Here is a 23603-nt window from a genome sequence, read left to right as displayed (position 1 = left end):
GTTTATTTTGTGTTAAGAATATAACCTAGATAAACCTACAGGTCTGATGGTACAGACCGTACCTGCTCTTCTATACATATATTCTTAATGAATGGCATTCAAATTAATATATATTGTCTCTAACTCAGTTACCAGATTCTGCTATTTAGCACCGGGTCCTGGTACTGGTACAGTTTTGGTACTAGTTCCTTTGGGGTACTTCATGGGTTTTTGTGGGTCCTTCTGTGAAGGACACACAATGAACAGGGGCACCTAGGAAGTACCCCAGGGTGACTGGTCAGTCTATTTATGTATTTCTGATTTTTTTATCAACGTGCTCTTTGTATAAGCTTTAGACATTGTCTTGCAACAGCTTGGTAATATTATTCAAGTCAAAATTGGTCCATTTAATGCACTTAGTTTATGACAGAAGTTAAACAGCAGTCTACTTTAATTTATTTGAAGATCAGAGACAGATTTTTTTATTTGTAGATCTGAGTACATTACTGTTGATAGATTTGTAAAAGCCACGCCATAGCTATGTTTGTTAATCATAATTGGATTGATGCCAATTTGTAATTCATGTAATTTGAAACAATATCAGTAATGCAATTAATTTATTTATAATTTTATTGGCCATTATGGATTTATGAGTATCACTCCTTTTTTTATATTTTTGAAGTCAATTTTTTAACATACATACATACATATGCAAACGAACCCGAACCTGCAATGGGGGAAAAATTGTCGTACCCACGAATCCTAACCCCATATCCGTACCTGAACCAGAACCCAAATCGGCAACTTAGGTCTCTAAAGGTGCCGGTGATTTCTAGACAAATACCTTGTTTTGTTATTGGTTAGCTTAGTCATAACTAATTTATTTACTAAAGATCATCGGCTTAGGGATAACAATTTGTTTGTTAATGCCAAGGGTTATGTACCTTTAGGGACATACCCCCTAGATAAGATATATGTACGGGTTGTGAATGCAGTTTGGAAGACACACATATACAACAATCTGATCTTCCAAGCATTCAACTTCCTCCGAATTACATAGCAGAGATATTATTAATTATCCAAGATCAAATACAAAGGACTGGACCTGTAGTAAACATTAGTAATATCTGCCTCAATCAAATCTGAATATACATTTGCAGAAGATCCATGAGATTAACATGGTATCAGAGCCAGGTTGAGATTGCAAATGTAAGTAGATAGAGAGAAAATGGTAATGCAAAGAGAAGGGAATTGAGAGGTCACTTGAGTTGTGAAGTACCTCTGGTTGGACGACATAGATAAAGGCAACTACTTCAAATATTGTGCCTACAAAGATACCATTGCAAGTCAAGTGAAGCTGGGCATGAAATAATCTGGCGGCCACAATGAAAGATATTGTATTGGGTCTAGGGCAAAGAAGAAAACTGGCATGAAGAAGAACCCAATGAGATGAATCTTAGACCGCCAAATTCGATCCACTAGGAATATGGCGGACAAGTACCTAGAAATCATTGGAATCAATGCGATGAGCTTGTGCTCTTGCTATATCATAAACTTCTTCCATGAGTTACCCATAATACATCATCCAACAAACTCACCAGATTATGCATGTCTCTCTGAAAGAGAATGATATAGTAGATTCCATATTCATGATGAACCAAGTGACTGCGGTGCCTAGCAAATGCATATCGTGCAGCCTGAGAAAAGTCAGGAAAATTGGACATTGCATAAGGAAGACGAAAGAGTAGAGTGCGTTCAGAAATAAAATGAAAAGTTTATTTTTGAAATTAGATTGAAAACACATAATGGTCGGTGAAGAAATCGTCATGTCGATTAACCTTTTTTAAAATAAGGTAAGAACTAGACTGATAAGAAGACATAATGGACCTTCAAAAGGGAACCAAAAGTGCATTGAAAACATTATTGAGGGTAACCGGCAAGGAGGGTGACGTGGATAGAGGTTAAACATTAAGTCACTGCCACATGCCATATATAACAGGCAGGTCTTGTACACGCACAGTATTAAAAGAAAGGAGGGCTATATTGGCAGAAAAGACCAAATCTATATATCATGATTGATCAAGTAAGAGGTCAAGATGTGCACAAGCATCGACGTTAATGGGGTGTTATTACTGTGCATCAAAATAAAAGGAAATTCATTAAGCATGGGTCCCATTGGTATGTTGTAAGGAAAGTTTTGAACTAAGAAATGAGCATTTAAAATAGCTACATCTGCAATCAATCCTAGGAAACCAACATGAATGACTTTATCATTCTGTAAGGGATACGAATGTATTGAGAAAGTGTCTTGGCTTTCACATTACATGTTGAAAGAAAGCAAGTTGAAGGAAAAGATCATTCAGTGAATCGCCATTCATGACACACTTGAGAATTTTCTTTGAATAAGTTCCATATTTGGAGATGACTAGATAACTAGGCAGCTATATTTGAGAAATCATTAGTCAAGCCAAATATTGCTTGTGGTTGATAAGGAACAATTTCTGGTTTCCCTATCCTGATCCAATGTGGATTCAAATTAACCTCGAAGTTGAATTCATTTGGATGGAAGGATTACTTTGGCTTATGCAATATTAGAGACTCTTGAAGTAGCTAACGTGAAACCCTTTGACCCATATGTTTTGATTGTTACATTTGTAAATTCACAAACAATCTGAGAATAGCAGCAGTTTGCAAGTTTTGAGTGTCAACAGGCAGCAGGGGTCACAAATGAGGGGTACCTTTGATATTCTTGGAAGTCTCAGTACTCTGACTAGCAACACTTTACATTTTAATGGAAACATAATGAACTGAGATGGGTCTGCACTTGAAATTACTTCAAGATCAATACGAGTAAAGGATTTCAAAATATACTATGGACTTGAGCATGTGATCTAGTCTGACTTCTATGTTGCTGAATGCTTATATCTGTTGACTGCGGACGGACCAAGAAGTACAAAGAGACAAGTATTCTTTATGGTTGAATAATGCTCTTCAATCCTTCATGTTGTTATTAATTCATGCTATATTATTTGGATAATGAATCATGAATGATTCAAGCATTGATATTTCTCTTGGACTGTTATTAATCTCTGTGAAAAGCTTTCAGGATGGCACCAAGGTTAGAGTACCAGATGTATTTAAGTATTCTTCTACCAAGGAGCAATTACTTTTAATAAGAAGAATGCAATGGGAAGATGAGAGATATGTAGATTGCTTCATTCATACATTTAGTTGTATCTCCCACCCTCTGTGGGCAATGCTAGGTAGATCCATCCTTTGCGAGTATGCAAGATGGTATCATAGAAAGCCCATGATGTTCAATATCACCCTCTGAGAATGCCATAACTTGATTATGTGAATATTTTGAATGTTTTGAATCCTCCCTAGCTAAGAGGGAGTATTGAAATTAGCTAAATTAGATTCTAGCATATTTAATTCTATGGTATTGGCCAGAAATGAAGTTTGTGATCTCTAGATGGGAGATACATTTGGTAAGACTTTGTCAGGTCGAGAATATTAAAGGAGGTTACATCAGGCTGTTGGAGACTATAGTCAAGCACAAAATTCATTGTAATATTTGATGACTATCTACCATTCTGGAAGATCATTACTCAAAGAGTATTTGGTGAATATCGTTGATATTCTAGGAGGCCAATACTCATGATATCATATGCGATATCAAAATATTTTACTCAAGGCATTTATGATCTTTCCTCAAGTCCAAGGGGGAGTGTTAATGATTGTGGACTTAGAAAAGATGCATTCTATATAACCTTATGACTATTTAGATTATTAGTACTGGTTCTTTTAGAAAGGAGGGAATAAAGTGACATCATCCTTTGACACTAAGATCATTAGCATGGTATGCCTTCCTGACAAAAGGAGAAGCTAAATGATCTGCAATGGTGAATCTTGACTCAGAGGAAGTAAGACCATGCTTTATTGATTCTTGAGTAATAAAGAATTTGTAGCAGAGAATCATAAGTATCATCTTATAAGAAGGTTATATGTTAGAGAGAGTACTTAGAAGTTCGAGTTGACTCCCCAAGATCTAGGTTATACAAACTCAAACTGAGTGTACCATGTCAAGATGGTATACACTCATAAAGTACAGAAGCTTTCATCAAGGTTATGATGGAAAGATAAGTATCTATTGTATTTGAGCTCTTCTTTTACCTTATGTCTATAATATCTTTCATTCATATTTTTTTATTATAAGAAGAGTATATGCCTTGATTTTGTTTTTTGAAAAATGTTCTTGTAGGAAAGAATTTTGGATTCAGAGGGAGTCTAACATCTCATCAAAACAAACTTGAATAAGGAGCTTGGAAGATTTGATATTTAGTAAGAGTCTTGAAAATCTAAAGTGAGCAACCATTTGATGGGCCTACCTTTATAAACATCATGGTGTGGAAGCATTTTTCAGCGAACAGTTTTGCAGTAATAGAAAAGAATCTTCCAGCACGAATTTGATGTGATAGCAAATGATCTTATGGTGTTTTTAAATCAGTAGAGGACTACTGGCAAATCTTGAATAGATTCAAGATTGTGTTGTGAAAGAGACATTTTGATGTCTATGAATCACAACTTGGATAAAGAGAGAATTTAATTATTCTCTAGACTTCATTCTTAAGTACTAGAAATTAGAAAGCAAATATTCTTATTAAACTTCTCTGAGAGTGATCATCTCAGGAAAGATCCAGGTATGATTGAATTATTTTGTATTCTTATGATAATTTCATTTTTGTCAGGCTATTGACTGTTGTGGGCTCCACCATGTGTAATCATTATTTAAAGAGGTGACGATCTCTGAAATAATGAATACTTGTGTAAAAGGCATTATGAGAGATGACAATCTCTTAGATAATGTACTAAACAATAGATTTTTACTGTAAGATTCAGATGAGTTTTAGATCGTATTGTGACATTGACATTGCTGTGTCATGGGTCACAAATTGGATAAAGGAAGAATCTTAGAATTCTCCAGGTTTATCCTATATTCTGGTAGATCTTAAACTCAGGATCTCGTTGTGATATAGAAATACCAGTTTCTATGAGTCACATGTGTCTTATCACTAGTAGCAGTGATTTGTCATATCACAGATTTAGTAATATGACTTTGTATTATGTGTTCTATGATATCACATACTAAGAAGAGACAGACAGATATAGAGTATTAATTTTTGCTTAAACATCTGTATTGATGTTGCTAGATAGGATATCTCTTGGTAGGATTATCAGGTTAAGAGGGAGTGTTAAGAATATAACCTAGATAAACCTACAGGTCTGATGGTACAGACTGTACCTGCTCTTCTATACATATATTCTTAATGAATGGCATTCAAATTAATATATATTGTCTCTAAAGGTGCCGGCGATTTCTAGACAAATACCTTATTTTGTTATTGGTTAGCTTAGTCATAACTAATTTATTTACTAAAGATCGTCGGCTTAGGGATAACAATTTGTTTGTTAATGCCAAGGGTTATGTCCCTTGAGGGACATACCCCCTAGATAGGATATATGTACGGGTTGTGAATGCAGTTTGGAAGACACACATATACAGCAATCTGATCTTCCAAGCATTCTACTTCCTCCGAATTACATAGCAGAGATATTATTAATTATCCAAGATCAAATACAGAGGACTGGACCTTTAGTAAACATTAGTAATATCTGCCTCAATCAAATCTGAATATACATTTGCAGAAGATCCATGAGATTAACATTTTGGAGAATTTGGGCCATTCTTCATGTCGTTTTTGTCTTCATTACAGTTTTTTAATAAAGTTTTTTGTCTTTAATGAAAAACGACACACGACACTTATATTCTGATTTCTGAATGATACACGGCACTTGCTCTCAACGATACACAGTTTTGCATTAAAGTCACGATAGACGGTATTCACATGTCTGAAAAACGTGGGCATCGAAGGTAAAGTGTGGTATTCACATGTCTGAAATTTTTTTATCACAAGTAAGTTTCATAAACAAATTCTTTTATCTTTTAAAATTTATATATATTATAATTTATCTCAATTTAAAATTCCATAGCTTTTCCTTACTTTGTTTGAATAGGTTGCTAGTTCATCTGCACCCAAGAGGGACTGGAGCACATTCTCCTTCATCCTCTTAGTAAAGTGCAATTGAGAACATTAAAAAAGGCAAAGGACTTGGTGTATGTGCATTCAAATTGCGCCTCCTTACACTCAAATGAAGTGGTTACAAAGAAGGGGACACCAGGAAGTAGGATACTGAGGTTAGCATATTGACTTGGATGCTTCTAGTTCAGACTTTACTGCAAGTGATGTTGATGATGACTATTAGCCAACTAGTGAGCATGGAAGTGCTAGTGCTAGTGTCAGTTTCAGTGTTAGTGCCATTGGCATTATTTATGGTTCTTATAGCAACGCCATTTAATATGGATAATGATGATGATATTTTTGAAGATTTGTGGGAGTTTTGATCAATGATAGCTGATTGTAGACGCTTGACATTATTATTTTTAACTTTAATATATATCATGTCATTTGAGTTTGTCTAATACTTGACAATTATTATGGTGGTCATAGTATTATATAAGATGCCGTGTGATGTATTTTGAGCTTAATTGCTGCTTCAAATAAGTATATTTTTCTGATTTTTATTTGTTTTTGTATGGATGAACCCAAAACAAACCCAACCCCAAAATGTTTTTGAACCTGTGATCTGAATCCGAATTAGTACCAGTACTGGTTACTAATATATTATTTTGTAGAGGATGTTGAATAAGCCTATGTTCCACTAGTGATCCATGGAGATTGTGTTAGTCTTCTCTGGGGTGGGAATTGTTATTGATTGCATTCCATTTGTTTGAGCATATTGCTGTTTCTGCAGGACTCCTTGACCATTACTAGGAATTCAGTCTTTATATAAGTTGCCAGGAATTTGGTGGAAAGTGGCTGGGATGTCATCAGGTTCCCTATACCCCTTATAAGGTTTTTATTGCTGTTTGGATTGGGAAAATCTTTGCTACTTGTCCATGTCGATAAAAGAGGCTACATTTGAAGGGGATAGTCTTGTAGTCTATTGGCTGTTCTCATTTTATATGTCTTGTCCACATTTGCATTCATGCTGATTATTGTATGCTCAGAACTATTTAGGGTTTATGATGAATTTATGGTTCTTTGCTGTATTTTCTGGGTAGATTGTGTTCTAATTTTGCATCATTGTTTCAGATTACACTTTGTGTTCTAACATATTTTTCCCTTAGCTCTCTCATCCTGGTGATGGATCATAGAGTGTGATCTGGAACATTGATGCAAAAATTAGAACACAATCTATCCAGAAAATACAGCAAAGAATTTTAATGGATTGTGGAAAACTACTATCGAGAATTTATGGTTGCCGACATGTTCTCAAAATAGATTTCCAATTCTTATGAGGGAGTTCTGGCCACCGTTTGCTTGGTAGAGGAGATGGATGAACCCTGATTGGGAAAACACTTGGTAGATTCTTTACGGGTTTGAAGCTGAGAGATCAATGAAGAGGTTAGAATTTTGCATGAACCAGAGTTTCCTCAGAATTTATGGTCATTTCTTGCTTTAGAGAATGCCGTATCATTTGGCCTTCTTTTAGGTTTATTGACTCTTCAGTAAGGGTGCCAGTTTACTTTGATCCTTCATTTGAGGGTTTTGGATCTTCAAGAAAAAAGAACTTATAAATATGCAGATTGGGGTCTTTTCCTTGAGAAGTAATACTCTGCTTTCCCTTTTCTCCAATTCTAAAGAGACCCTTTAAAGCTGCTCATTATGAGACAACCATTTTTATTTGTTTCCTTTGAATGGGGCTTGAAGACTGTTTTCCCTTTGGATCTCAGATGTGTTTTTTGAAACACCCTGGATGAAGATTGGTTGATCCGGGCAATTGAGGATAACCTCCCCATTTATGTGCTGGCAGTGGCTGATGTGATAAGATTGGAGATGGAGTAATAGCATTGAGGTTGGAGTAGTATGACTTTTAAAAGTTGCTGTTAAATATACTAACTTTTTCCTATTTGGTTTTGTATATGATTTTGTTTTTTCTAATGCTTCCACATAAATTACACGTGGTTTCCGCTTTTTGAAAAAATCATGATGAGATATGACTTGTATTATCATTTAAGTTTGATTCTTTGAGCTCTGGATTACATCTCTCCTGTTACATTTGGTTATTGATTGTAATACTAATAATACCCTGGTATCTCCTTTTAATTTCATTATGATTTTTTCCATCGTCTGGCTGATGTTCTAAGACATGCTAATATATGTTTCTCTTTTCACTGTCTTTTTGGTGTTTAGTCTCTCTTAAATAATCACACATCCAACATTTGATTGCTTAGTATGATATTATGTTTGCAGGAGGTGGATCATACTACACATAATTTCCGCACAAGCAACAGTGCGCGGTTTGTGATAGAAGACTAGTGTAACCTTCAATGTGGTATCGGCACCATCAAGAATGAAATCAACATCTGGGTGGTTTGTGTTTTTCATCTGGAGAGCATATTGCATGGGTCTTCCAGAACCATCATAAATTATATTGCTTGTCCGTAAAAGGTTGGCATTATGGATCACTCCTTAAACTGGGGAACTTGTACAACTTTTTTCCAGTAGTCTCCATTGATGATAAAGAAGAATGTCTGAACAATCAACTTTTACAGGAGAAGGCTTACTGGAACATCATTGTTTTCAGCTATATTGTATAAATAGCTTTAGTATTATAGTGTCTGATCATTCATCTTCAAATAGTTATGGTATTAATAGGTATGGTATCGAACTTTTTTGTAATATTGCAAGATCTGTAATGCCTTTCTAATTCTAGTATGCTAGAAATTAAATACAATTTAGTTATTTTTATTGTGTCATTTCTGTCCATAAGGTTATTAGCCATGCATTTCTTGAGCTGCTTGACTCTGAAAATTGAGCTCTAATGCATTGTTAATTCTTTTAGCTATGGTGTGCCGGATTGCTTTCAAATTACCTTGTGAGAATCCTCTATGAAGGTCTCTTAGCACTTTGTTTGGATCATTTCCTTTTCATTCACCTTTCAAAGAGTTTTTTTCAATATTGAATCTCTCAATGTAAAAATATTTGTTTGTATACAGTTAGATCAAGTCAGCAATGATGACTTTATAGGAGACAGAAAAAAGGGAAAAAAAAGAGAGGAAAACAGGAAAACAAAAAGTTAGATCAAGCAGCAGTAAGGAACAGGAACTATAACTATAATTATGATATCTAACTATTATTAATTTGATAGGGAAAGTAATGGTGGAGTCTTTGTCTACAAATAACAGAGGTAGCCAGGTTTTAGCAGAAGCTTAGAGAAATGACCTACCCTCATTTCAACTGGAAAAAGGCCACTAGAACTATCCTAGAACTTACAGTAAGAGCCTTAATAGTCATAGGCTAAGCCTAGGAGAACCAAAAATAGGACTACACCAATGTCATAAGAAACCAAACAGCATCTGTAACAGAAACATCAAGATGTCACGAGGAAAGAGCAAAATATTTCTGCCCTTGCATGGGAAGAGAGCTTCCATGGCCAATTGGAAGCCATTCCAAATTGCTGAATAGTCTCTTTATGTCTCTTTATGAAGTCTTTTTGCACCAGATTTCCTCTTCCGTGGCAGTATTTGAGTCTGCAATACTACCTTGGCTTTGACAGATCTATTATGGGTTAATACTATACAATAACAGTTCTTACTTTACAGATTGTAGGTACTCATTCTCCATAGTAGCATGTGGGATCTCCCGTTTTGATCACCGACTAACAATCTTCATATCCAGCTGGATAGCAGTCATTTAGGAAGATCATGCTATTCCTCTCTGCTACTGGTAATGCCCAGATTACAGTTCGGATTGGAAGATGCCTGGTCAAACAGGAAAATGCTAGAACCAAGCTGATATAATAATAGCAAGCCGGCCGAAAGGGACCAAAAAATGGAACTCAACAAACACCACAAGAAATGGATCGGAATCTCAAAGGAAAACCCTAGAGGGATGACCCTTTACCCTTTACAAGAAGTCGTTATGAAGGGAGACAAAGCTATCCGCCTCTCGAGCAAGAAGAAAGCTTCAATGGTCATGTGGGAACCATTTCCTATAGCCTCCACAGCCTTTTTGAAGTTTTGTGGTCTCAGATTCCTCCTTGTCTTAATTGTATTCAAGGTGTCAACATTTAGGAGCAATACCACCTTGACTTTGCCAGTCCACTTTTTTACTAGGTTCACACAGCAATAATTTTCCCCATGCAATTTCTCGACATACATTCTTCTCCTGAGGAGTTCGGGGAGCTCATGTCTTGATGATAGGTTCAGACTGAGGGGTCTTCCAGACTACTGGGATGGCAAACAGTCTAGGAAGAGCAAATCACAATGATGGTTGAAGTTTCCTGTTTAAACAAGTTTAGCTGACTTATTCAAAATAATTCTTAGCTGGGTTTATTATTCTCTTGCTTCCACATCTGATTTGATAATCGATTCTGCAGAGGACTTGAAGGGCAGGGCCTGAATTTGTGACTAATTTTCCTGCTTCTAAAGCAACTTAATGGCATATCCTCACAGTCAATGTCTTTAAGAAGAGCCCATAGAGGAACTTACACAAAAAGAGTGAATGAGAGGCTTTAGGGTGTTAACTATGCACATGCATTTTTAAATTTTCTGATCCCCATCAATTTAGAAATCTTCTTTTAACGAATTCTCTAATCAAGCTAGTATTTGACTTGACATTTTTGCATCCTCCATTTCCACAGGCAACACATTTGACCAAACTTGCAGGAATTGCTGTAACCTTCCCCATTTGAGGAACAAGGGTGATGCTCATGGTCTTGCAAAATTCATGTAGCCAAAAACCCTGGACTCTGATTAAGAACAAGTCCCATCATTTTTTTTTAATTGGAACAAAGCTTGGAAGAAATCATTGGCCAATTGAGCAGGAATTTGATTCAGCCAAGTGGTTGACATCCATTGATTCGATTCTTCCGCTCTAGGCTTCTTCCCAAAGGATCTGCACTCACAATCATTTCCCAAAATCATTTGGGATTCCTTCAAGGGTCAAGTCAGACCCAATCAGTTCTGGAATTTCCTGGTCGATTTTGACAGGAATAGCTACTAAAAACAATCAGAAGGCCCACATTCATCCTCAATTTGACCAAGTTCCAAGACTATTTACAAGAGAGTTCAACTTGTTCATTGGAAATTTTTGAGGGGACTGTGCTCCAGTCTTCCTTAAGTACCAATAATTCCTTTGGAAATGCGACGTAAAATCTCAAAGAGTAGTTAAGATATAATGGCAGAAATCATCATGTTTGTGATGGGGCTTCACAGATTCAACAGATCATATGGTTTCCAGAATATATCATGTCGAGAAGATTGCAAGGAGTCCTAGTCGTGCTTTGAATTTTGATACTTTGTAGCTTATTTGATGATTGATCTCCCTCTGAATCGGCTTCTGCATGCAGACCCTGGCTCCTTTTGCATTGACCTTGGTACAAAAATCTTGAAGTATGTGTGGGCTTGTGCCACATTGCATCCTTCCCATGCCCTTCTGTTTGGTGCAAACTTTGAAGGAGATTAGCACATTGCCAACTCCCTCATGGTAATCACTAGCAAGCATTCAAACCAACAAATGCCTCTGCCGCTTCTAGGCCGAGCGTCTAGTACTGATAACACAGCTCCATTTTCCAGTCTTTTAAATGATTGTTGATTGTATGCCTAATATAAAATGACTATTTTTCTCCAACTACTATTTTTCTCCAACTACCCTTGCCATTTTATTATTATTTTGCAATAGTTAGTCAATTGGGATGCTTGGTCATATAAAATATAAAAAAATAACTCGGGCCCCTTGGACATATACAATGGTAAAAATTTACACCAATAAAAGTAGTTGAAGCTAACTAGATAAATTTATCCAAGGGGTACAAGTATCTTAGCTATAAAAACAAACTGTCGGGTACACTAAGATCGATAAACACAAAAGGTAAAGAAAATACTAAAAACTCTGGAAAACAAAATCTAGAGATTGAAATAACCCACGACTCCAAAATGCTTCAAGCTAATGTCAACTTCAACCATGAGTCTTTCCTTTGGATCTGAGTTGGCTGACTACCAATAGTGAACCCACAAGCGTTCACAACCTGCAGTAAATTACAATAACTGTTGTTGATGTAGAACTCTCAACTCCATTTATTTTCTTCTTGACAAACTTCGCTAACACTTTTGCTAGCACATTCTTATGAGTGGGTTGAATTATGACCTTGTTTCAACCATGGGCCATTTCAAGGCATCTCAAAGACCTCTATAGTGAACACGAGCAATGTGACATTGTTGGTGATCCTCAATCTCACATCCCAATGCACTACTCTCAATCTGCCATATATTTTAAGACATCTTTATTGATATTATTTGAGCACAATAATCTTGTTCTATAGTTTGGTCACCTTCCCATTCAAGAGTTGAGATCTTAAGAGGACCAGTCTCTGTGTTCAATGTTAGTGTTATCTATCGAGTCTTTAATGTTAAAATCCAGCTTCAGTAGTAGTGATATATATATATATATATATATATATATATATATATATATATATATATATTTTGGGGTGGAGTCATGTCTACATAGAGACATGACTCAACATGTCTTATAGCCACGTAGGGTTATGTCCCTACGTGGACACAACTCCACACAATTGTACCCTTTCTATGTACATCGATACACGACCAATATATAATTGCAAATCAGAAATTGATGCCCATAATTATTAAGAAAAGGACTCGATTTGATATATATATATATATATATATATATATATATATATATATATATATATATATATATATATATATATATATATATATATATATATATATATATTTAGAGCAACATGTATAATATCTGCTACATATTTGTTAGAAGGAATATTAATTTGCTACATAACAGTTACAAGACTTATGCAATCTATAGTCTGATATATATGTATTGAGCTATTCACTATAATATAATAAATATTCAAAGCATTAGATCTTCAATAAGATAATATCTGAATCTTCTGTATATCTCTATCATGGATCCTATAAACATTTACATGGTATTAGAGCCTAATTGATCAAGCAAAACAATCAGTTCACTTTCAGATCCATTAAAATCTACAACTATGACGAACCATGTAAGGTCGAAAGATAGACTTGAAGGTGTTTCCAACTTTGCATCACGAAAAATATGAATAATGATTATCCTTAGAGAGACGGGGTTAGAAAGATACATAGAAGAAAATAAGTCTATGCCGAGAAAGTGATCCTTACAAAATAATTTGGAAAAGACATAATAATAAAGCTATGAGGGTCGTTATAGATTCTATCAAAGATCATATACTTCCATCAATATCAAGTCTCAAAACAACATATGAGATGTTCACCACTATTAAAAAAAATTCGAAATTAATAATACTAGTAGTTTGCTAACATTGAAGCAACAACTACTTTACATCAAAATGAACAATGAAGAGTCTATTACATCCTTTTTTGTAAGAATTGCAGAATCAAAAGATCAACTTGCTACCATAAAAAATCAAGTAGATAATAAAGAGCTATGTCTAATTGCTCTAAAAGGTTTACCTTTATCTTGGGACTCCTTCATCCATGGATTGAGCTCTTCACCCAAACTACCAAATTTTGAGCAACTCAAGAATGACTGCACTCAAGAGGAGTCAATACTAATGCCAAGAGGAATCTGTCCAAATCAAGAGGGAGAAATTCAAGCTCTGTAGACTAATGCAAAAAAATAAGGGAAAGAAGGGTCAATTCAAATGGAAAAAAGGAAAAGGAAACCAATCATACAAGAAAAGAGATTGGTCTATAGTATGATGTTACAAATGTGATAAATTTGGTCACACTTAGAAAGTCTACCCAAAACGAAAGAAAACTCAAGTTGCTCTAGTAGAAGTCAAGGATGAAAATTTAACATTTTATTTGGCCCTCTCAAGTGAACTAAACTCCAAAAAAAAATACATGGATGATAGACAATGGATCATCTAGTCATATAACATGAATGTTAGATAATTTTGAAACATTTGAAAATTACTCCTCTAAAGAAGTAACTATTGGGGATAATTCTACATATCCAATAAAAGGAATTAGACCTTATTGAATAAAACTAAAAACATGAATCACTATTAAGCTAAAGAACATATTATTTGTACTTGGCATGAAAAGAAATTGGGTTTCAATATCTGGCCTTGCAGATCAAGGGTATCGTATCACATTCCACGAAGATAAAGTTCTATCCTGGCTTAAGAACTCCAATATAAAAAAAGCTATCACCATTGGTCTCAAATATGGAAGCCTGTGTAAATTTTGTAACCATCAAAATCCAATTTTGAATCATAAAATTTCAAAATCTAATGAAATTTGATATAGAAGACTGGACCATCTTCATTTTCAAGCCTTACTATCTATATAAAAGATTGTAACAAGCTTACCTAGTCTTAATGCTGATAATACTAGAACATGTAAAGGACGTGCCTTTGGAAGAAAATACCAAAGGATGTTTTCCCAGAAGTGAACATAAATCCAAAACCATACTTGAACTTATTCATATTGACCAGTTTGGTCCTATGTCAGTCCCTTCCCTAAGCAGGTGTCTTTACTATGTAATTTTTATAGGTAATTTCTCTAGAAAAACTTGGATTTACTTCTTAAAACTTAAGAAATCGAGTGAAGTATTATCCAAATTCAAAAAGTTCAAGGCTCTAGTTGAAAATCAAACTGGGAAGAAAATCAAATCTCTAAGATTTGACAATGGGGGTTAATACATTTATGAAAACTTCAAAGAATTCTGCACCTCTATTGGGATTAAAAGGGAGTTTTTTGTGCCATATAATCGTCAACAAAATGAAGTTGCGGAAAGGAAAAACATGTCTATTATATAATTCGCCAAAGCCATGATGCATGGCCAAACAACCCACATATCATTCTGGCCTGAAGCATCCAATGCCGCAGTTTACATTCAAAATAAGCGTCCTCACTCAATCTTAGAGAACATAACTCCTAAAGAAGTATTTATAAGAAATAAACCAAACTTAAGTCATCTAAGAATCTGTTGGATGTCCTGAATATATTCATATTCCCAAATAAAAAAGAACTAAACTTGAACCATCCGGAAAGAAAATATATTTGTAGGATACCGTGAATCATCCAAAGGTTATAGGGTCTATATTCATGGATAGAGAACCACTGAAATGAACAGAGATGTAAAATTTGAAGAAGACATTGCTTTTAACCTCTCTAGGAACATTGGCGAATCAAACACAAAATCAAGTAATGAATTAGATGAGTATCCCATAATTGAGAATCATAGGGAGAATAGTTCCCTCTAAAAGAAATGAACCACCTTGTCTTATTACAGGAAATACTGGAAACCCTAACAATAAAAAGAGGCCGGGCAAGAAAGATGATTGAAGAAAATCAAGTAGAACCTGATGAAGTTTTCAGAGAAAGCAAAAAAATGAGAAGCCATTCATTATATGTTGCTCAAGTATCCGAACTCATTAAATTAGAACCTTCAAGTGTTGAAGAAGCATTATTATGTCAATCTTGGAAAGATGTAATGATTGGAGAATACCAATCCATAATAAACAAGTGCTCTGGAGGAGCAGGAGTTCCTTCCTTTTGCTTGAGTAAAATGAATGTAGAGGATTTGGAGTTTGTGCTAAGCTATAAACATAATGTGATTAATGAACTAATTTAGTTGGCTGAAACCAATGTAAAGGTGTTGAAATATGTGCAACAAGACAAAACAAATGGTGGGAGATATATTCATGGAGTTTTGTAAAAGTAGAGGCTGAGGAGGTCTATATAGGGAAGACATTTTTGTATTTAGCTAAAATATCAAATACTGCAATTGTTAACTTTGACATACAACCCATAGGGAGTTCTTCAGGGATATATAAGCTCCAAAAACTTGCATTAAGACTTTGCTATGTTAAAAAGAGTTACTTGAATTTAATCATGTTTATAATTTTCAATAACTGATACGTTATGAATTTAGAGAAGTATTGTTGTTGCATCACAATTATATGTCTCTCTCTCTCTCTATATAGTTCCTAACGCAGAACAAAAACAATTGGCATCCTCTAGGCTTGTCCCTTTGTTGAAATGGTGGGGCTTCTTGCCTGTAGGGCCTACAACCAAGGTTCAAGTCCCCACAGGGCCATTCTCTACTGTGGATCTTAATTGAGAATGTTTTTCCATTGACCCTTGGTGAAATAGTGGGGCTTCTTGCCTGTAGTGCTTATAACCAAGGGTTAATAATTTAAAACTAAATTTGAAGCTAAATGGAGGGCTGGTTAGATTCTAGGATTCCTCTTTCAGAATTTGAATTGGCTGGGTCGCTGGTAGGCGGGAATCTGGTCGGAGAGAATCTAGCAGGAGGAACTGACCCTCCAGACGCTGGATGGGGTTCTGAGACGAATGTTGGGACTGAATCCTTGGCCAACATGGAAAATGGAAAGATCTTGTGTGCATCTGATTCTTTTTGTGCTCAATCAAAATTTGAAATATCTGGTTCACAGGCAGGCGGGAAACTGGTCAGAGAGAATCTGGAAGGATATTCTGTCCTTGGAGGATCTGTTGGGGGTTCTAAGAAGAATTTCGGGTTAGATTTTCTGGCCGAAGTGAATATTGGAAAGAAGTTGCACAAATCTGGTCCTTTTTGTGGGGTAGGAGGGAATCTGGTTGGAGAGTATCTGGCAGGAGGAATCGACTCTCCAGGCATTGGAAGGGGTTTTGAGAAGAATGCTGGGACAAAATCCTTGGCCGTTGTGGATAATGGAAAGATCTTGTGTGATTCTGATCCTTCTTGTGCTCAATCAAAATTTAAAATTTCTGGTTCACAGGTAGGCGAGAAACTGGTCAGAGAGAATTTGGTAGGATGTTCTGTTCTTGGAGGATCTGTTGGGGGTTCTGAGAAGAATTTTGGGTCAAACTCTCTGGTCGACGTGGATATTGGAAAGATGCTATGCGAATTTGGTCCTTTTTGTGGGGTTCGTGTCCCCCCATTGGATTCTATTCACGGGTCAGGACAGGATCTTGGGAAGGAGAAAGATGTTGCTGACTCTAACAAGGAAATGTCTTCAGAAGGATTGAAACCCTGGTCTTCTCTTTTTGGAAAGAAACCTATAGGAAAACCTCTTTTCCTGCCGGTGATTGCTTAAGTCTTGCTGGGAGAAAGGTGAGTTTCAAGTTTTTATTCCAGATCCTTTAGTTGATTTTTCTGTGTCCTCCCTGGATTTCACCCTAGTGGGTAAATTTTTAGGAGCAAGACCAGTTCTTGAATCTCTTGGAAAAATGGTTAAAAGGAAATGGATTATTCGAGGAGAAGTTGATATTGCCCCAATGTTGAATGTTTTCTTCTCTTTTGTTTTCAATTGCATTGAAGATATGAATATGGTTCTTTGTGGGGGACCATGGTCTTTTGGTAAATGTTCTCTCACAATTAAAAAATGGGTGCCTAACATGGATCTTTCAAATTCTTTTTTCTTAACCACCCCCATTTGGGCTAGACTTCCTGGTCTCCCTTTAGAATTTTGGCATGAGGACATTTTCAAAGGTATTGCTAATTCTTTTGGTGAATTAGTGGCACTGGATAATGCTATGGTTTCCATAACCAAACTTCAAAGTGCCAGACTTTATGTTCAAGTGGATGACTTGAATCATCTCCCAGACAAGGTGGAACTAATTTCCAAACTTGGTAAAAAGACTCAAGAAATTATTTTTGAAGATCTGCCTAACTCTTGCTATGCTTGCAAGAAACATGGGCATCTGGTCAAACACTGTCCTTCCAAAAGTAGAAAGCATCCAAACAGTGTTTCGGATTGGAAAAAGACCAAGATCCAGCAAAAGAAAGTATGGAAACCCAAAGAAGATTCTAAATCATCACATGCAAAGGTGGATAAAGAGCCTTCATTTGAGAAAGAAATCTTTGAGGAAGAAGGACATGGTTTTCAATCTAATACCATAATGCCTAAGCAAAGAATAGATGATCTGGTTTATTTATCAAAACAAATTGTTATTTATCAAATGATAGAAGATCAAAGGAGAGAGTTAGATGATAAATCCATGCTAGAGGAAGGTGAATTCTTGGTTGAAGATGGAAATTAATCAAAGATGGGTGATCTTTTTGTTTCTCAGTCCAGGGAGTTCCAGATTTTATCTCAAACTGATTATGACCTTCCTTTGGATGAACCTCCCCCCTTAGATGCTGCGATTGAAAAAGGAGACAACTCAAAGCATAAACCAAACCAAAGAAAAAGAGCTGATATTAAGAACATTACTAAAGGGGTAGAGACTAGAAGCAGCAAAATGGTCCAGCAAACCAAGATAAATTCTCTTGCTTCTACTCTGGATAAATCTGGAAAAAGAGCAAAACAACAGTCCAAGGTGAAATCAGATGTTGGTCGTCCAAAAAAATCTAGAAGAAGAACCACTAAGAAAACCAGAGAGTTAGAAAGTATGCAGAATATTGCTGATGGCAGATAGGCTACTATTCTAGATTTTACCCCTAAAAAATAGATATGAAAATCATTACTTGGTATATTAGGGGGTTGAACAGTATTCATAATCTGGATATTGTTAGGATTTTGTTAGATAACAAAAGTCTGAGTTTCTCTTGCTTCAAGATAAGTGCTGGAGAAAGAACATTTCTAAGGAATTTGTAACTAGAAGAACAAATTTGATCAGCAATCCTTGGTGATTTTCCTGGTCTGGGAGGCTTCTCAGGTCGCCTCGCTTTCTAGTCCATTTTTCCAGGTTCCAGTGTCCTTGCTGGTTTCTCTTTCTGATCACTTCTGTTGGTTTTAGGTCCTTGCTTGACCTGGTTTAATTGTATTTCTGGTTTCAGGTCCGCTTAAAACCTGGTAGAGCTTCATGGTATATCTTTCTTTTTGATGTAAAGGGTTTCGGGGCCCCTTCAAAACTTGTTTTTACCTTAATCTAAAACAATTGGCATCCTCTATATAGGATAAAGGAAAGGAAAAATAGTTAGCCTCTATATATGCCAAAGGAAAGGAAAATATACCTATTTTTGTTGTTTTCCATTAATGTAGTGTCCCTCTATGGTTGGCTACTTGGGCTACAAAAAGTAACTTAATTCATTGAAACTGTGAGAACTAAAATATTCAAATACTTGACTTGTTCATAGTTCACTTGAAGCAGATAGAATATGAACAATTCATAGCAATCAAGCGATCAAGTTGAGGTCTTAGAGTGTACTTATCATCCTTGATTAACAGAAAGTCATATATCACTCCAATCTTTGTTTTTAATTCTCTGAATCTATTCTATGGAAACTCATCATATCGAATCCCTTCGTTTATTTGAAATGCTTTATGCAACAAAAGTTGTAGATATAGTCCACATTTGATTGTCCCAATCATGGATCGATGTTCAATAATTTAGAAGGCTTATATATGGTTTGCAACATTATGGTGAAATGATGACTATAGGTATTTATATAGGTATTCTTCCATAGAAAACTACTTCCATGGTGGTATTTATATAGGTATTTACATAAGCAGCCGCTAAATCATAGTTTGCAAGTGTCGGAAGGGACTGGTGCAGTAATGAAGTAAGCCGCTATGGGTTACTATTATGACCATAATAAGATACAAGTAAAAATATCAGACATGGGATTGGGCCCATAGAAAAAAAGCAGGACAAGAATCCACATCTTTGAAGAAAATGAAACTGCCATGGCATTTTTCACCAAATTTGACATCATCAAAACAAGAAAAAGACAATTTACAACAGAAGTATTGATTCAATGATGTACCCAAGTCATTTCCTATGTTAGCTGGATTTCATATACACAAGTATGAACACAAAAAGTAACTCAACTCTAATATTTGACTACATATCAAATTCACATTAAATTCTTGCTATGTGCATTTAACTCGTTCCTATCTTGTAACTGTTCGCCTACCAAATGCATTAAATTCATGGGCACCTACAACTGCCTTCCATCATTTTTTTTCATTTATAAATGGCTAAACCCCAGAGAAATTCCCATCAACCAATCAACAAAAGGGAAAATTAATAAGAAAAATGGTTATTAAATAATTGCAGCCAAAACCTTAGCATTTGACAATAAAATCGATGCCCAAAATTAATTGAAGTGGAATCCAGGAACATTAGTTCCCTGCCTTATAAATAAGGTAGAGACTAAAATGATGTATGAGATGTTGTACTCATACCTAAAGATAAATTCATATTAAAAAATGATTGGAGAATATTAATCCATATTATAAAAATGAACCACCTTGTCTTATTACATGAAATATTGAAAACCCTAACAATAAAAAGAAGCCACTTTGGGCAAGAAAGATGATTGAAGAAATCAAGTAGAACTTGATGAAGTTTTCAGAGAAAGCAAAAGAATGAGAAGTCACTCATGCTATGTTGCTCTAGTATTTGAACTCATTAAATCAGAACCTTCAAGTGTCGAAGAAGCATTATTATGTCAACCTTGGAAATATGCAATGATTGGAGAATATCAATCCATATTAAAAAATGATGTATGAGATGTTGTAAGTAGACCTAAAGATAAATCTGTTGTCTCCTCCAAGTGGTTATTTAAAATCAAGCATGTACTAGATGGTAGTATTGAAAAATACAAAGCCAGATTTGTAGCCCACATATTTTCTCAAAAGATAAGAATAGATTATGAAGAAACATTTGCTCCAATTGCTCAATACACATCTTTCAAAACCATCATAGTCATTGCAACATCCAAAGGGTGGAAAATACACCAAATGGACGTTAAAATTGCATTTCTAAATGGTGTAATCGAAGAAGAAGTGTACATAGAACAGCTAGAAGGATTTTTCACCGATGACAAATATTCCTATCTGTGTAAACTAAAGAAAGCACTTCATGGTCTTAAACAAGCCCCTAAGGCATAGTACGAAAGAATAGACAGTTACCTTTCAAAATTAGTATACTCAAAAAATCAAGTTGATCCTAATATTAATTTCAACATAGCTGACGGTGATATGATTATTCTTGTATTATATGTTGTTGACTTGCTAATAATAGGTGAAGAACATTTTATAGTAAAATGCAAACAACATCTGACAGCTCAATTCGTCATGAAAGATTTAAGACTCCTTCACTACTTCCTAGGCCTAGAAGTATGACCAAAGAGGAACTACATTTTTCTAAACCAACAAAAATGCATTGTTGACATTTTGACCAAATTTGGGATGATGGATTGCAAACCTTTGACCAAACCTATGGTAGAAAAAAATTACAAACTTAAGAATGTTAGATTTGAATCAAAACCTGCCAATCCCACATACTATAGGCAAATAATTGGATCTCTAATGTACTTGGTGAATACTTGTCCTGATATCTGTTACGCAACCAATACCTTAAGTCAATTCATGTGTGAACCTAGGAAGATCCATCTCTTGGAAGCCAAACACATCTTACTATGCTTGCATGATACAATTGGACTTGGTCTTAAATATGATCAAGTTGAGATTCAACTTCATGGATCTTTTGATTCTGATTGGGCCGGTAACTCCATTGATCGTAAAAGTACTACAGGATGTTGTTTTAGTCTTGGTTCAAAAATGATATATTGGTTTAGTAGAAAATAATCATCAATCGCCTTAAGTTCCACTAAAGTAGAATACATAATTGCCTCCATGAGAGCCAGAGAAGTAGTATGGTTAAGGAAATTGCTAGTTGGATTATTCTGGAAGCCTTTAAAGCCAACAATTATGCACTGTGACAATCAAAGCTACATCAAGTTGTATATATATATTAGTCATACCTACGCAGAGGCATGATCCTACATGAACGTAGGGTCATGTCTCTATGAAGACGTGATTGTTTGTTTTAATATATAAATGAAAAAGAGGTCGCTAAGTTAAATATCAATACAAGGTATACAAGTCCCAGTAATCTACTCCTCTCTGCAATATATTCAACTAACATTGAAGATACTCCATTGCTGATCAATTTTGAAGATTATTGGACAACAACCAAATCGAAAGATTGCAATATTTGATATACAAAGTCATAGGTTTGCTTTATCCCTTCTAAGGTATAAGATATCAAGTAAAGTTGCAATTGTTCTATTCTGATATAATAGTTTACATTCTATCAGAGATCCTAAAATTAACACAGTATTAGCCATTGAAAAGCTATTGAACACAGTAAAGATTTTAGGAATTAATATAGCGATTCCTCCCATTTCATCAAGAAAAAGAGTACGTATCCTATCATAACTTGTTCCTACTAAGAAAAAAAGTGCAGCATCAATTAATCCATCAGAAATCATTTGCAAAATAATGAAAAAAGCTATTCAACTAGTTGAAAAGGCAGATGTAGAAGGTGTTAAAATAAAAATTAAAGGGTGTCTTAACAAAATTGAGAGAGCCTAGAAAGAATTGGCTAATTATACATAATTAAATCTAAAATCTCATATTTATAAAACTTAAATTATATCCTCAAAATGGTTAATCACGCAAGGTTAGAGAATAGACTTGAGGGAGCTTCAAACTTTCATCATGGAAAATTTGAGTCATGATAATATTAAGAGAAATGGAATTAGAAGAATACATAGAATCAAAAAAATCCATGCTTGAAAATGATCCAGATAAAACGACATGGAAAAGACACAACAACAAAGCTATGAAGATTATTATAGACTCTACGAAAGATCACATTCTTCCTTCTATATCCAGTCTTAAGACTGCATTTGAGATGTTCTCTACTATTGAAGACACATTTGAAATCAACAATACTAGTATACTGTTTAATCTAAAACAAGATCTACTATACATAAAGATAAATAATGGGGAATCAATTGCTTCCTATTTCTAAGAATTTCTAAATTAAAAGATCAACTTGCAACAATTGAAAATCAAGTTGATGACAAAGAACTTAGCATGATAGCATTAAGATGACTTCTTCTATCTTGGGAAACATTTATTCGAGATCTAAGCTCCCGACCCGAGCTTCCTAAATTTGAATTATTAAAAAATGAATGCACACAGGAAGAATCAAGATTAGTCTCAAGAGAACTAAGTATAAATCAAGAGGGAGACATTCAAGCTCTTCATGCAAATTTTAACAAGAAAAGAAAATTCAAACATAATTAGAAGGAATTTGACAAACCATATAAGAAACAAGATTGGTCTAAAGTAAAATGTTTCAAATGTGACAAAATTGGTCACTCATGCAACGTTTGCCCTGAACGAAAGAAAATTCAAGCAGCCCTAGCAGAAATCAAAGAAGAGAAAGTAGAGAAAGAAGAAAAAGAGAACTATGCATTTTATTTAACTCTTTCAAGTGAATTAAACTCAAACAAAAACACTTGGATTATAAACAAAGGAGCATCTTGACATATAACAGGTTTTAGAAACAAATTTGATAGTTTTTCAAAATACTCCTCAGAAGAAGTCGCCATTGGAGATAATTTTACTCATTTGATCAAAGGTTTGGCTCTTGCTCAATTCACCTAAATATAGGAATTACTCTCCAACTAAATTTTTTTTTATATGTACCTGCTATAAAAAAGAAATTTGGTCTCTATTTTTGGTCTAGC

General features: G+C 35.1%; 1 protein-coding gene across 1 annotated transcript in view; it reads left to right on the top strand.

Annotated features, from left to right (window-relative positions):
• The window catches only part of LOC149535240 (uncharacterized), a 39857-nt gene extending 30994 nt beyond the window's left edge, over positions 1-8863 (top strand). The window contains exon 3 of the mRNA XM_089807474.1: positions 8358-8863. Within this exon, the coding sequence (XP_089663600.1) occupies positions 8358-8423 (66 nt within the window). The 3' untranslated portion in view covers positions 8424-8863. The remainder of the gene's footprint in view (positions 1-8357) is intronic.
• The last annotated feature ends 14740 nt before the right edge of the window (positions 8864-23603 follow it).

Source organism: Cupressus sempervirens, chromosome 10 (genome assembly GCF_028749045.1).
Source record: "Cupressus sempervirens isolate cs-2001-9-10 chromosome 10, ASM2874904v1, whole genome shotgun sequence".
Taxonomy (NCBI): Eukaryota; Viridiplantae; Streptophyta; class Pinopsida; order Cupressales; family Cupressaceae; genus Cupressus; species Cupressus sempervirens.
Note: the sequence above shows the minus strand (reverse complement) of the source record. Positions and strands in the feature narration are given on the sequence as shown.